The sequence below is a fragment of the Nothoprocta perdicaria genome, unplaced genomic scaffold (assembly GCF_003342845.1).
Source record: "Nothoprocta perdicaria isolate Ctin4 unplaced genomic scaffold, notPer1 scaffold_70, whole genome shotgun sequence".
In the NCBI taxonomy this organism is placed as follows: Eukaryota; Metazoa; Chordata; class Aves; order Tinamiformes; family Tinamidae; genus Nothoprocta; species Nothoprocta perdicaria.
This window is the reverse complement of record NW_020455977.1, coordinates 2,780,132-2,793,608: the sequence shown is the minus strand read 5'-3', so window position 1 is coordinate 2,793,608 and position 13,477 is coordinate 2,780,132. Positions and strand designations below refer to the sequence as shown.

The 13,477-nt window shown below is 37.5% G+C and overlaps 1 protein-coding gene across 3 annotated transcripts in view; it reads right to left on the bottom strand.

Annotated features, from left to right (window-relative positions):
* The window catches only part of KAT2B (lysine acetyltransferase 2B), a 32,356-nt gene extending 19,202 nt beyond the window's left edge, over positions 1-13,154 (bottom strand). For all 3 annotated transcript variants that reach the window (XM_026050801.1, XM_026050800.1, XM_026050802.1), the window contains exons 1-6: positions 13,032-13,154; positions 8,369-8,514; positions 7,754-7,843; positions 5,878-6,059; positions 3,323-3,514; positions 1,117-1,223 (exon numbers count right to left, since the gene is read on the bottom strand). In XM_026050801.1, coding sequence (XP_025906586.1) covers positions 1,117-1,223; positions 3,323-3,514; positions 5,878-6,059; positions 7,754-7,843; positions 8,369-8,473 — 676 coding nt within the window. In that variant the 5' untranslated portion in view covers positions 8,474-8,514; positions 13,032-13,154. The remainder of the gene's footprint in view (positions 1-1,116; positions 1,224-3,322; positions 3,515-5,877; positions 6,060-7,753; positions 7,844-8,368; positions 8,515-13,031) is intronic.
* Between the last annotated feature and the right edge of the window lie 323 nt (positions 13,155-13,477).

The window sequence follows — 13,477 nt, the reverse complement described above, 5'->3', positions numbered from 1 at the left end:
GTAAGGGGGATAAGGTGCCAGCTCATACTCTGAACACCTGCAGTCTCTCTCCTTGTATGTGTTTATCTTGATGGCATCACCAGTAACAGCCAGCCTCACAAACAGCTTGTTCGTGTTACATTCATGCTGAGAACCCAGTGCCAGAGAAGGACACATTAAAATCTGCAGCACTGTTGGAGACTATATGATAGAATGAACTCTGTGAGAACATTTTTTATAGTTGTACTGAACACGTGCCTATGGCAAAATTCATTAGTTTATGAAGYAAATCATAAATTTCTCACAAAAATCCCTATCTGTCGCAGCGGAAGTTTCCCCACTACACTAGAAAATCCATTACCAGATAAAATGTCAGCACAGTGAGCATGAACTGATTTCAGCAATTGTTACAAAATATGGAAATAATTTCTCCAGGCCTCACATCGTAGCATACTAATAACTGAAGTCACAGCTCCTGAGCTGTATAAATGAATTGCAAATACAGTTGATCAGAAAGGAGAAGAAGAGGGAGAAAACAAAAGAAAATCATGATCTTCCTGCAATTTTTCACGATGACTTGTAGACCTGTGAGGTCTGACCCTACTGCTGAGTGTGATTATAGCTGCAAAATAGCTGATGAGGTAAACACAGCACACATGAATAGGAAATAAATAAAGGAAAAGCTCTACGAAAACAAGAAAGTCAAAGGAATGTGTGTTAAGCATATATTTCTGAGGATAAGGTACTGCTAGAGAGCTGGAGGGTTATTGTGCAAGTGGATGTTTGATTTGTTTCCTATTCACATCACCCATATCAGCCACTGACTTGCTTATTATTCTCATTTGCCAGTATGTATTGCACTTGCAGCACGTGAATACTTGGATGACATGCCTCTGCAGGCATCCTGCTCTGCAGACACACTCATATGAGTTGCATTTCACCATCAAAATATGCAGAAGCACCACCAGAGAATCAAATACCTGTGCCTACTTGACATGGACTGATTCCAGTATAGCCTACATGTAGGAAAGCTGCACATCTCAGATATCTTGCACAGAATTCAGTACTTGCACAGAGGGATTGGGTTAGATTTTATGATCTCAGGTATTTCCCAATCCTCTGCTAAATGCAAATTACCTGTCTGTATTCCCATCTGGCCGGTGCGGGAAGTAGACACCATGAAATCTTGATCCCAAATGGGAGAATTCTGGCTGTATACTTCTTCTTCCAACATGGACAGAAACCTAGTTAAAACAGATGAAATGAAAACACAATTAAAAAAACAAACAAACAGGCCAAACATCTGTCTGGGTACAGTACTTCTACCTATGAAAATTGCTCTTTGATAATAAGCAATAATTATTGAATACAAAATTGCAGAAATAAACAGAAACTAATTTAAAGAACAAAAAAAAGTGCATTAATAAGAAGAAGTTCACAAATGGGAAGATACTGATGTTATACAATGATGACAAAAATTTTTCAATTGTACTTGCTTTCTACCTCAGGCAGATTTACAAAATCCAAACAGTGTTAGTCATTAAAAATGCTCTTAGGAGGACATTTTCACTCCTTTAAGTGTGCAACCCTATCAGTGAGTTGTACAAGTGGGCTCACAGGACAGTATTTTTAATTTTAGTGGGCTACACTTACAAGAACAGTGTGATTTTATACTGCCTTTCACATTACACAGGAGAGAGAACTGACAGGTCAACATCAACAGGACCATTCAAGTAAGACTTTCTCAATACAGTAAGGACATTCAGGATGAAGTTCTCCTGTTGTATTTTACATAGAGCACGCTCATACCTAAGCATAGCAGATGTGATATTAGATGCCATCCAGATTTAAACGAGCTTAAAAGTTTACAGCAGCTGCCTCACCACCACTGAGGGAGCCMAGGCACAAGCTCATCCTCAGCAAGGCCGCCCTGGTGAGCAGGAGCTGCTGCAGCCTGCGCCCTCCACGACTGCTTTCCTGGGCACAGCCAGGCACACCACGTGCTTCCATCACCATTGCTGGACCAAGAGGCTTGGAAAATCCCGCTCCTGAATATCCTCCTCTGTTAAAGCTTCCCCTTTATCTTGAGTGTTTAATGTCTGGCTCGGTGAAGCGGGTTTTAGTCACCTGTGCTGCTGAGTGCCCACTTGCAGTYGTGTCAAGTTACAAGACCTGGAAAGACCATGAAACTCCCAGCCACACTCCAGTGACTGACATGGGGAAACCTGGGCTGGCATGGCTGCTCTGAAAGCAGAACCTGCCTCTGTACCTTCCATGTATCTGTTCTTTGCTTAAGCACAATGTTATGCCCTTTTCACACCAAACACTCCTGCATCCATAATAATCCAGTCTACCCTCCTGAAGTGGTAAAAGACATTATAAATAAGAGTAAGGGACAGAAAAGCTGACTGTATCCAACTTCGGCAAGTTCTTGTTTGTTTTCATTCCATTACCATGAAGCTGCTCTACCACCAAGCAGCAATTTGCCTAGATCCCGTGTCACCATCCTGCTTGTAGTCTTGGTTCCTTTGGTGTTAAGGTAGGACAGGCCTATGAAAAAACGTACTGGGGAGCCAAGCCATCCTCATAAAATAAGGATATTTTTGAAGAGARAGGTTGTCTCTTCAGAAGAGAGAGAGACTTTTTTTGACAGAAAGCATACAATGAAAGATTTAGTCACCAGCCCCTCCTTTAACTACCAAGAAAACATTAGCCAAAGCTGAGGACATCCTAAGACAATCCACTCCTGCGCAGGCCAAGATGGGAATATTGTTGTTTAATTGTGGGAGATTCTGTCATCCATATGTCAGTACCCAAGCAAACTGTCACTGATTTAAGGTTCATAGATCCAGCTTTGTATTGACAACTTTGTTCTTTGTTAAATATGCCTTTTCTGAGGGCAGGCAGAGGAACTGCTTTGTTCCCTATTACAATGCTGAATGGAAATGAAATTCTTGATTGTAAATAAGCTGCAGTACAACTCTCTGTACTGTATATCTCTCTGGATCTGTGTTGCTTCCAAGGACTACTGAAATGAATATAAGTGACCAGCAATAAATCCTCATTGGCAATGATCATAATTCTCCAGGCACAATGAATAATTTTACTTATAAAGTAAAAACCTAGGACAAAACCAAACAGTCATCATGTATTCATTAAATATATTACAAGAAACTGCATACATAAAATAGACCAGTTCAAGTGACAGAAAAAGATGCAATATCTATTTGCCACCGAACAAATTATTTGAAGCTGTAGATAAGATAATTAATTTTTTCTTTTCATTCCACTTCAAAGTTAACTCCTAGTTAACCTTGAATACAGCTCAGTTGTGATCCCTTACTTTGGAAAATGGGTGAGGATTAGTGTTCGTTTCTCTTGAGGAAGTTTGTCCTTCTCTTGCCTAGCCTGCTCCAGTAGCTGCCGTCTCATTACAGTAAAAACAGAGCGGAGCAATGTCCTACCAAACACCTGCGTGGTTTCATACCGAGGTAGACTGTCACAGAACTGAGGGACATTGCAGTAACAAAGCCACCTGTAAGGGAGAGAAAAGCCAGATAATTACCACCACCTAAAATACATACTAATAGCTTCTTGTGATGAAACCACTACCTGCATCATTTATAAATGACTGTATAAATCAGCTCCATATCATGTCCACAAAACTAAGCAGCATTTATATTGCCCAACATTTTAGAAAAATGACAGTCAAGTTATCTTAAGTCTCCATATACTCTTTTTCTCTGCACTTTAGTTTCCACAAAGTGCTCTTGGGCCAGACAGCAATTATATATAGCACAAAATTCATGTTGATGTCATTTTCTCCACAACTCATTCATTTGGCCTCCTGCACCTGACTGTGGCTCCAAAGATTTCACCCTCAGCCTGCTCTGTGCCTTGTTTTCTACTCTTTMAACTCCCACATTTTCCTAGCTGTATGCAGAGGAGGAGACATTTCTAATTAGTTCCAACCCAATCTGACTGCACTTCCAACCTGGCCTCCYACCAACCAGCTTCTTCCTATTACAGCTTGACCTGATACTCGTTCATTTACTACTGTCTCCCCACAAAATGAGTTTCGCATTGTATATAAGGTCCTGTTAATGTTCTGAGAAAGGGACCACAGTACTGAAAAGGAGAATCTGTAGTACCCTCATTATGTTGGGTCACCGTATCTGTTAATTCTACAATTGAGATTCTAATACCCAAGTAGGAGTGAACAGAGTCTCAACAGCATCTCAAGCTTTAAAAAAATGAGATAGCAACCATTACCAAAACTTTATCCATGACAGAAGAAAATATACATATAAAGAATTGGATATCTGCATGTAAACGGATGCTGGATTTTGCACTGTGTTTTTCTCATCCAGATCCACAGCAGTGTCTCTCTAAAGTCTCTCTCAAATTATTACCTTCTGCAGAGCTGTTTCCTTTGCAGCCATAGCAATGCCTCTAGCAATACAGTGGGAAGCGTGTTTGCAGAAAGGGGGAAGCTTGAACTAAAATGAGAATTAGATGAAAAGAGGCAGCACTGCAGGAGCTTTAGCAACTGTGAGTATGAAGGTTTCAGAAACTGCAGTTGACAAAATAATTAGCAATAAAATCACCATCTGGAGCCCAATGTCAACTATTGATTCTTAATAAAAGCTGAATCCTACTGATTTGGAATACCAGGGATCTCTATCACAAACAAATGGAGGAAAAAAAACACACCAAGCACAAATCTAAGGGTCTCATTAGATTATCAACAACCCTCTTTTGTGCCAGGTACTTACTTGAAGCAACATGTCTGCACACGACTACAATGCCAGACACATGTGTATGGCGCATGCATGGCACATCTTCCAACAGTACAAATGTGATCTTGACCATCTGGGAAAACTACCACATTTTGTTCAAATGACTCAGCATGTCATGCCATGCTGCTTAGGACAACTCAGGTGCTGCAGAGATGAATCTCGCTGGGTTAATGCTGCCCAGACTGGTTTTATTGCCATTGAGGGTTCACCAATAAGCAATTAATCTTCTATATTTTTTTCAAAATTACATGAACCAGCAGAATGAATAAATACTAGCAACACAGATTTTTATTGATCTGATAATAAAGAGCCAAAAGAAAGCTCTACTGCTACCAAAGATGGCCTCAAATCAGCTTTTACTGACATAGTTTATGGAGCTTAGGTTTTTCAGGAGAAAAATCACCAGAAAATGGATGTAAGTACATACTCTTTGTCATCCAGAAAAAAGTATTTCTAACCAGCACTAGGAACATATTTGCTTCTAGAGACATTAACTTTATATTAAGTGAAAAAGTTACTATGATATTTTTATTACAAAAATAAACTTTAAAAAGACATATTTTTTATACTAGCTCCTCTTCTCCCAGCAATGAAGTTCTTCTTTCAAATTCTAAATAAAGTATTAAAAGAACATATAAAACTACCATTTTAAGGAGCCCAATAATATCTAATAGTTATTCATAACTCAAACACTCGTGAAATCATTTTCATTTTCCAAGTCTGCTGTGGTTTGGTTTCAGYCTCCGATGCTTTTAATGATTCATTTGTCTCTTTGCTTCATTTTAAGTTGAATAGCAGCCTTCCTGAACTTTAGTACATGAAATAAGGAGTTTATGAGGCACATATATTAATAAGAGGGAAAACACCTTTGCAAGCACAAGAGTCACTACAAAATTGTTAGATATGGCTCACAGACCCCTGTTCATGTTCTTGGCTGATAACACATGCCCTACAAAGAAAAGTGTGTGTAAAACTCCAGTGGTCAATGACTACAAGAATTCACAAGGCTCAACTATGATTCATGGGTACTGGTGTATTCCTGAAATTCCTGTGCAGTGCAGTTGTAAGCCAGACTTTCAATATGCAAAAGCATCATTACCTGGTATAATTCACTTTATACTCAGCAATATCATCATTGGGTGATCTTAGTCTTCGCTGAGAAGGAGTCTCCAAGTGCCAGTAGTTAATGCGATTCAGAAACATTTTAGCCAGCTCAACTATTGTTTGCCTTTCCTTTGAGGGCAAATGGCTGAATTTGTACTGCACGAAATTATTCACACCCTTGAAAGAGAAAAAGAAAACAATGTTCAATTATTTTAAAATATTTTTAGAAGGCATATCCTTGAACACTATTCACTTCTATTAATCCTGAACTTGTATTGCATGGGAAAGAAAACAGACATGGGAAAATTAATTCCTTGCTGTTGCATATGTAACTGCAACAAACAACTTCTCCTGTACAGGTCCATCCAATTTTTCTTTCCTTCTATTTCAGCAGTTGAGGTAGAGGGAGAGAGAAAAAAATATTTTCTCTTGCTTTTCAAAGCCAAAAACTTTTGACAGGAAATATAAATCAAAAGGTCTCTATTTTATGTGCTTCCATCTGCAAAATTTTGCTGATAACCATGCTGCATGTTTTATTATTTTCCTCTGTAAACAACGAATACACTTTTTCACCACTTAAAAACCTCTCCAGCTATTTTTAATAGTAGACTCAAGTTCAGTGACTTCTGCAAAAGTTTTTGTCTACAGAGTGTATTATTTCTTCAAGAAATGCCAGTATTACACAAGCATGTCACTTCATTGCACTCCATAAAGTGCCAATTTCAAAAACACTATTAAGGATAATTAAAATGTGCAGCCGCAGTAACTTGCTGCAATACATATATCTATCAAACACATGCAACACTGTGGCTTAGAAAATAACTTTGAGGTGACTGTACTGCTAAAACCAAGGGGTTGAAAATATCAGTCTCAATTATTTCAAAATAAACTGTAAAATGAGTTACCCTTTCATCTTAATGTTTTACCTTCCTAGGCAAATTGATCAGTATGAAGAATGTGGAGATACACATACACACGCACACATACATTCACAATACGTGTGTGTGCGTATAGTGCAAAACTTTTTTAGCAATACTTTTTAAAGCTTTGTAGTGTATGGTATTACATACACTCCTCCTTTGTTCACACTCAAACCAAAGGAAAAAAAAAGGTGAAGCCCTTGTAGCAAGTCAGCAAAAAATGAGTCTTGATTTTACTTAATTATAAAAACTGATAGTTGCAAGGAAGTATTTACTACATGTAACACAGTCTTCACATTTTAAATTTAACATCCAGCAACAGGAAAACATACAGTTCCTAATTTAGTGAGGTATTTAAGCCTCTGCATAGCCTCACTGGAGTTAATAAGTCCATTGGCATGTCAAAAGTGCATTTTTAGACACTCGGTAAATCAAACTCTGAATTTGTCATGCATACTTTTTCCACTGAGATTTATAAAAGCTTCAGTTATTCTTTGTTTTCAGATGGTTTCTGCTACGTACACTTTGAAAGAGGAGACTATAATCTCACTAAATTGGATTGTAACATTTTCATTGATTTCACTGAAGAGAAAAGTCATTTTAATATTGAATTTCAAAGTCTCAACAGCATTTTTCATCACTCAGGACAGAGAAAGATTAGAACTGCCAGGCACAAAAGTAGCATTTTCAGTTGCATTATTTAAAACTACAGAAAATTGCCAGTTTCATTAAAACATAAGATGAATGATGAGGGAAGTCAAATAATTTAACTATTCTACCAAAATTAAAAGAGGAGCAGAAGTCTCCTTTAGATTCAATCTTTGTCTGCAGTAATATACAACAAATTTGCAAACTGCCTAAAACACTGTATTTTCAAAAGCAGTCGTTATAGAGAGCACTGTATTTCCAAAAACAAATAAAAATGAAAACATCCACAAATTCACTGCTTACCTGTTCAATGCTAGGTTTCTCAAATGGAGGACTTTCCAAAGATCCTTCTACAATAGGTTTTCCCATCTGTAAAATGCACTTCCTCAAAAGCTGTCAAAAATGCACATTTTTGAAAATGAGCATATTGCAGTCATAAGGTCAGTGGAAGTCACAGTTGTGCAACACTTCATAAGCAGTGTCGAAAATCTGCTCTGCATCTGCCAGCTTAGTCATCAAAATTCATAGCTACTTAATTCACTGTGTATTGCTTCATATACCCCTTGGAATGCATTTAAAAGGCTGCTTTGTATATGCATGTGCAGCTACGTTAGCATTTATGTCTCCTGACTTTTCTTGATTTGTCAGTGAAGAAGGCAAAGCTGGTAGATGAAAGCAGACATAGTTTACAGGTGGGACTTAGGGTCAGCTGCTGACACCATCAGGATGACTTCTGGCATAAGACACTGCACATTGCAAGCACCACAGTCTAGCCCAAGATATAGCTTTACACTAGAGCAAAGAAAAATTCTCGCAAAATAAAGCTAATACACACAATAAGGGGGCACTTGACAGTGCATTACCATAGGCGTGAAAGAATGAAACAAAATGTCAACTTGCCATGCAAATTCAGCTTACTTTGAATAGGTAGAAATAAACTTGCTTAGTGTCTGCATCTTCTTCCTTGTGGACACAGGTGAAGAGATACTCCACATCCAGCACAATCCCTAGGAGCCTGTTCATCTCCTCTTCAGACACATTCTCCAGGTGAGAGACATGAGCAGCTACACAAAATAATAAAACAAGCCAACCTGTAAAAAGCCTGCAAGAACCAAAATCGTAACTACTGCCTGAAATATCTGGAACTTTGACATAATTTGTGAGGGTACAGACCCTGAAATAGCCTCAACAACAGAACTTGTTATTAGAGGCTCCTCAAATATGTCATACCTCAGCAGTTTGGAAAGACAGGCCAAAGATGGCAATTCCCACAGATGATTGCCTGGAATCACAGTGCGCATCCACAGGAAAGCCAATCTAAAGTCCTGTGTGTCTGTATTCATACGTTGTAATATTAGTAACTACTTCGAGAGAATTTTGCCCAAGAGCTGCTATGCTTTTGAGACAAAGTTTCTTAATTCCATCCCCTTCAGTTACAAAACCCATCTGCTGATACAAGTAGCACCGTGCTCTGTGAAAATGACAAAGAAAAAATAAATGAGCTCAGTAATTTGGAGTGATGCTTTGTGCACACTAGGTTGACAAAGCTTTTGCAGGTTACACATGCCCATTTGTTGAGAAACATCTTTCAATATTTCATATTTTGCAAGTAACTAACTATTCCTGTCAGCCCCAAAGGCAAATGTAGTTCTACATTTGCAATTTTCTGAGGTTTGAGGGACAAAGGGGGACAAAGCTCGTTTGAACAACTAGCCCCAGGAAGAGAGAAGAAAATTTAAAATAAAAATCTATTCCTGGAACAAGACATTTACATTAGAATAGGTAATAATTTTAGCTGACTCAAAGACAATGCAAATAGTATGCATATCTTTTTCCATGAAATGACAAGAAAATGTCCTTTAAAACCAAAGGAAAATGATTGAAAAGACTAAGCATATTAATTTTTATATCTTTTACCAGTAATAACTTACTGCATAGTTAACATATCATTTTAGATATAACATTGTTGTTATGACTCGTAAGACATTTTCAACACAAATCTGATTCCTTTAGGAGAAAGGAAGTGGTGAGAAATAGATTTGACTTGAAAATGATCACTTCTGTTGGCCACTCAGCAAAGATGTTTGTTTTGGTATGTGTGGTACGACATTGTCAAAACATCTAAATTCAACAATTTTGTGCAGCTTCAAATAAAAACAACAGCTTCTATAGCTCAGAATATTAAAAAGGTACCTGTATTCATTTCCACTTAAATAAKCATTTGTGATATAATCTCTTAAGCTCTTAACAATTCCCTCTGTGAGCAAGATGGTCAGTGTGAGCTTTCTTTAATTACAAATATTCAGCATTCTAGGCAGAATAGAATGATTTCATTTCAGCCCTTGAACAAGATATGAAAGTTTAATAATCCCAGCTGTCAGTACTGATCTTGTTAAGGTAATGAATTCCCTCCAAGAAAAGCACTGCATTAGATAACATAGAAGGAAGTCTTGAACTCAACTAGCAAATGGAGAAAGCATCAGCATGAGAAGCCATTTCCAATCATTTTCCACAAAATTACTGAAAGTTACCTTGACTCAGAAGACTCATGGCCACATTTGAACGTTCACTCATACTCTGGAGCTAATATTACATTCTGCTCTGGAATTTATAAGATATTTTTCTCTAGAATTAATACTCATGCAATGAATCTAAAAGCAACATAGGCCAAGAGTATTACCAGCCTCTATTAACTACAGGTGATCATTTACCACAGTCTTGTACATCAGTCCAACAAACTATCTTACTTGAGATATTCATAGCTTGTTCCCAGATTCTTGTGGCTGATATTAAACCTTTCATTAAAGTAAAAGCTTTAGTATACTAACATCAAACACTGTGCCATTCTTGACTTGAGTTAGACAACCCTATTAATCTGCACTGTCCAAACTGTACATCTTTCCTTAGCTGCAGTTGAACTTATTGTGATTTTTTTTTCTTTTTTTTTTTTAATAAGTTCCTACTGCACAGGAGAAAGAAAGTGGACACACAAGGGCAATGCAATAAAATGAAGACCTGAAAAATAGGAAGCTAATTATTTCGGTTTTGCAACTTCAGTAATAAAGTGTATGTGTATAGTGTATGAATAAAAAGTCCTTAAGAAACAGAGTAATGAGGAAGACACTTGCGGTCTTTCTCAGAATTAATGAATGTCTGCATAAAAACATTAGCAAACTATGAAGAAGGACTGGTAAATAAAATACCTCAAAATGTTACACATAGGTGTAGAACAGGAACCCAACAGATCGTATCAAGAAGAGATTAATCAATCAGTTTTAAGAAGGTACAATAGACCTAAGACTGGAAAACATGTCCTATAGCACAGAAGAAAGCAATTAAATACCAAAGAGAGAAGAGTCTCTCATACATAAACACCTGGGCTGTTGTATGTCAAGTATGTCAAGGCTGCTGTATGTCAAGTTCTCCCATTCCCACAGCTCAGTTTCCAGTTCACAGCATTACATTTGTGACCTGACGCATTACCCAGATAAAAGAAATATCGGTAACAAATTCAGAACAGAACCAGGCTGTATGACTGAGGAAATGCAGACCACAAAGTAAAGGCCATGAGAAGCAGTCCAGTGGCGAAACTGAGGTGCCAGGRGCAGAAGAGGAGTCCAAGAGTCAGAAAACCCTGGAGCAATGACAAGGAGCAGGGCAAAAGGCAGTCACAGAAGGAATGACCAGCACTTTTTGGTGCCACAATAAGTTGAGAGGTCTCAGTTAATAGGCAGTACTTGTGAGCATCGCAATATGAGTTATGCACATCAACTATTGTAATTACTTTGGTGAAAGAATGCATACTGTGCATAGGTAAACAGAAATAAGTGTAACTTGGCACCACTAAATAGACTTTTGCTGCACCATTTTAAGGAACACATCAACTCCAGAAAGGTCTCTTGAGTACGACAATGCACTAGGCTGCCTAAGGTCAGTTTCTGAAGAAGAGAAAATGAACAAACAAACAAAACTCTAATATCTTATTTCTTAGAGCTAATCTATAGAGGAATCCACAGCCATTTCAAAATCTCTGAGGATGAGAAAATGCAGTAGCAGGAGCTTGCACATGTTTGTCATTCTGTTTTCAAAGACACTGAAGAGGAACACACTATTTTAGAGAYGCATAGGAAAACTACCTGGGAAAATACTGCTGAAAGACATTTATTTTCTTTTGTCTGTTCTATRAGGAAGCAGGCAGTAACTCATTTCAGTTATTCCCAATGAAGCACCATCCTCATTAGCTGCAGTTGGCAGAATAAGGAACTTTACTTTTTCTACAAACAGCAATAAAGTTGAAGTAAATAAATTACAGTTTGCTCTGCAAGGTATATTAACAAAATATCTTCCAACATAAAAAAAAAAAAAAAAAAAAAAAAGTATCTTCTGTCTTCAAAGGCCAGGAATGAAAGGGATGGATTACATATACTACTGCAACCGCAAAACCAAAGCTCAGAGAAATTGCATGATAAAAAGCTGAATAAGTAAAATGGCTAAGTCACTGAACTCTCTCTAATGTTATGCATTTGATAATCTTCTGCAAGCAAAACCATAAATCTGGGATACAAGGAAAGGGAAGTAAATCACTGAAAGGCCCATAAATAGATCAAACATAATGAGGGCATACAATGAAAAGAGAGCAAAAAGGAGGAAACAAATTCCATACCAAAAAAATAGGTTGAATAATTCCACCCAAAGTGCATTACTATTTTCAAAAATGAATATATAAATAGCATATTGCAATAATTTTACATTCCTTCTCCCTATTTCACTTTTCACCGAATTCTGGGTTGTATCAACAACCCCAAAATTTAAACAACACTGCTTCTTTACAAGTTGTTTCAAATTTTATTATAGATTAAGTAAATAGTCATCACCATTTCTCCGGAAAACTACAGCTTTTTTAAACAGAAAGTGAGAAAGATGCCTCATTCTTTTTCTACGACTATGCAAAACTACACAAGTAAAAAATAATCACTATTTTAGTCTGCCTAGAGAAAGAAAGTAGGGGAAAAAAAAGAGTTTGCAGTGGATTTTGAGCAGTTGCTTCCACGTTACACAAGCTGTCTGCACAATAACTTAGACAATCTGAAGATGTACAACTGCAGTATCATTGCTTGTAATGCAGGAAAGACACAGTTCTTTCTGCAGATAAGAGTACTTGCTTTAACAACATCCCAGAATATTTTACAGTTTGCTCTATAGCAAGAAAATGGAATACAGATTATATCCATGACAGGAGAAACTAAAGCACCTGGCAGATGAAGAAAATGTGAGGTTGATGTTATATAAAAGATTACAATTATTGGGTAGCTTGACAATGCATTTGCATTTTAACAAGTTAAAAGATAWGGATTTTTGGAAGTTAGGTTATATATTTTTAGAAGCTGTATCTCAGTTCAATTTCTCTGAAAAAAAAAAAAACTTAGACTTTATTCAACATATTTTTATCAAAATTAACTGACAATTAGGTTCAATTGTAAYATCTTTTCAAGGTCCTGACATGTCATCTTGAATTTTATCTTACAACAGAAGAGACTTCYGGGTGTAAACCTCTGGATTCGAAGAGAAACCAAGAGCATACCTAGCGCGTGGCTACAGCTGCGACACGGCTCGGTGAGGCTGACGACTGCCTGCTGCAGGTCTGCCCGAGGAGGAGTAGGAGGAGGATTGGGGTTTTTCCAGCCATTGCACTTACAAGATTCCTCAGCCTGAAAAGAAACAAAATAGAATATCAGTGCTGTAGAAAACAGGAGCTTGCTGAACTAGTGTTACTTCAAAATGAACAGAAAAGCAGCATTATTAATTGTTATTTTGATTTAGCTACCACATAAGTAGACTTTATTTATTGGAAAAAAAATAATAGTACTCCAAACAGAAAGATGAACATRATTCTGACAACCAAACATGGCTAACTGCTCTGGAAAAAGCCCTTACTCTATCTAGCTCCTACACAGAAGTGTTTGTGTGCTTACTGACCTACCAGCACTTACAGATTCTGCCATCTACACACTTACAATGATTTAAATC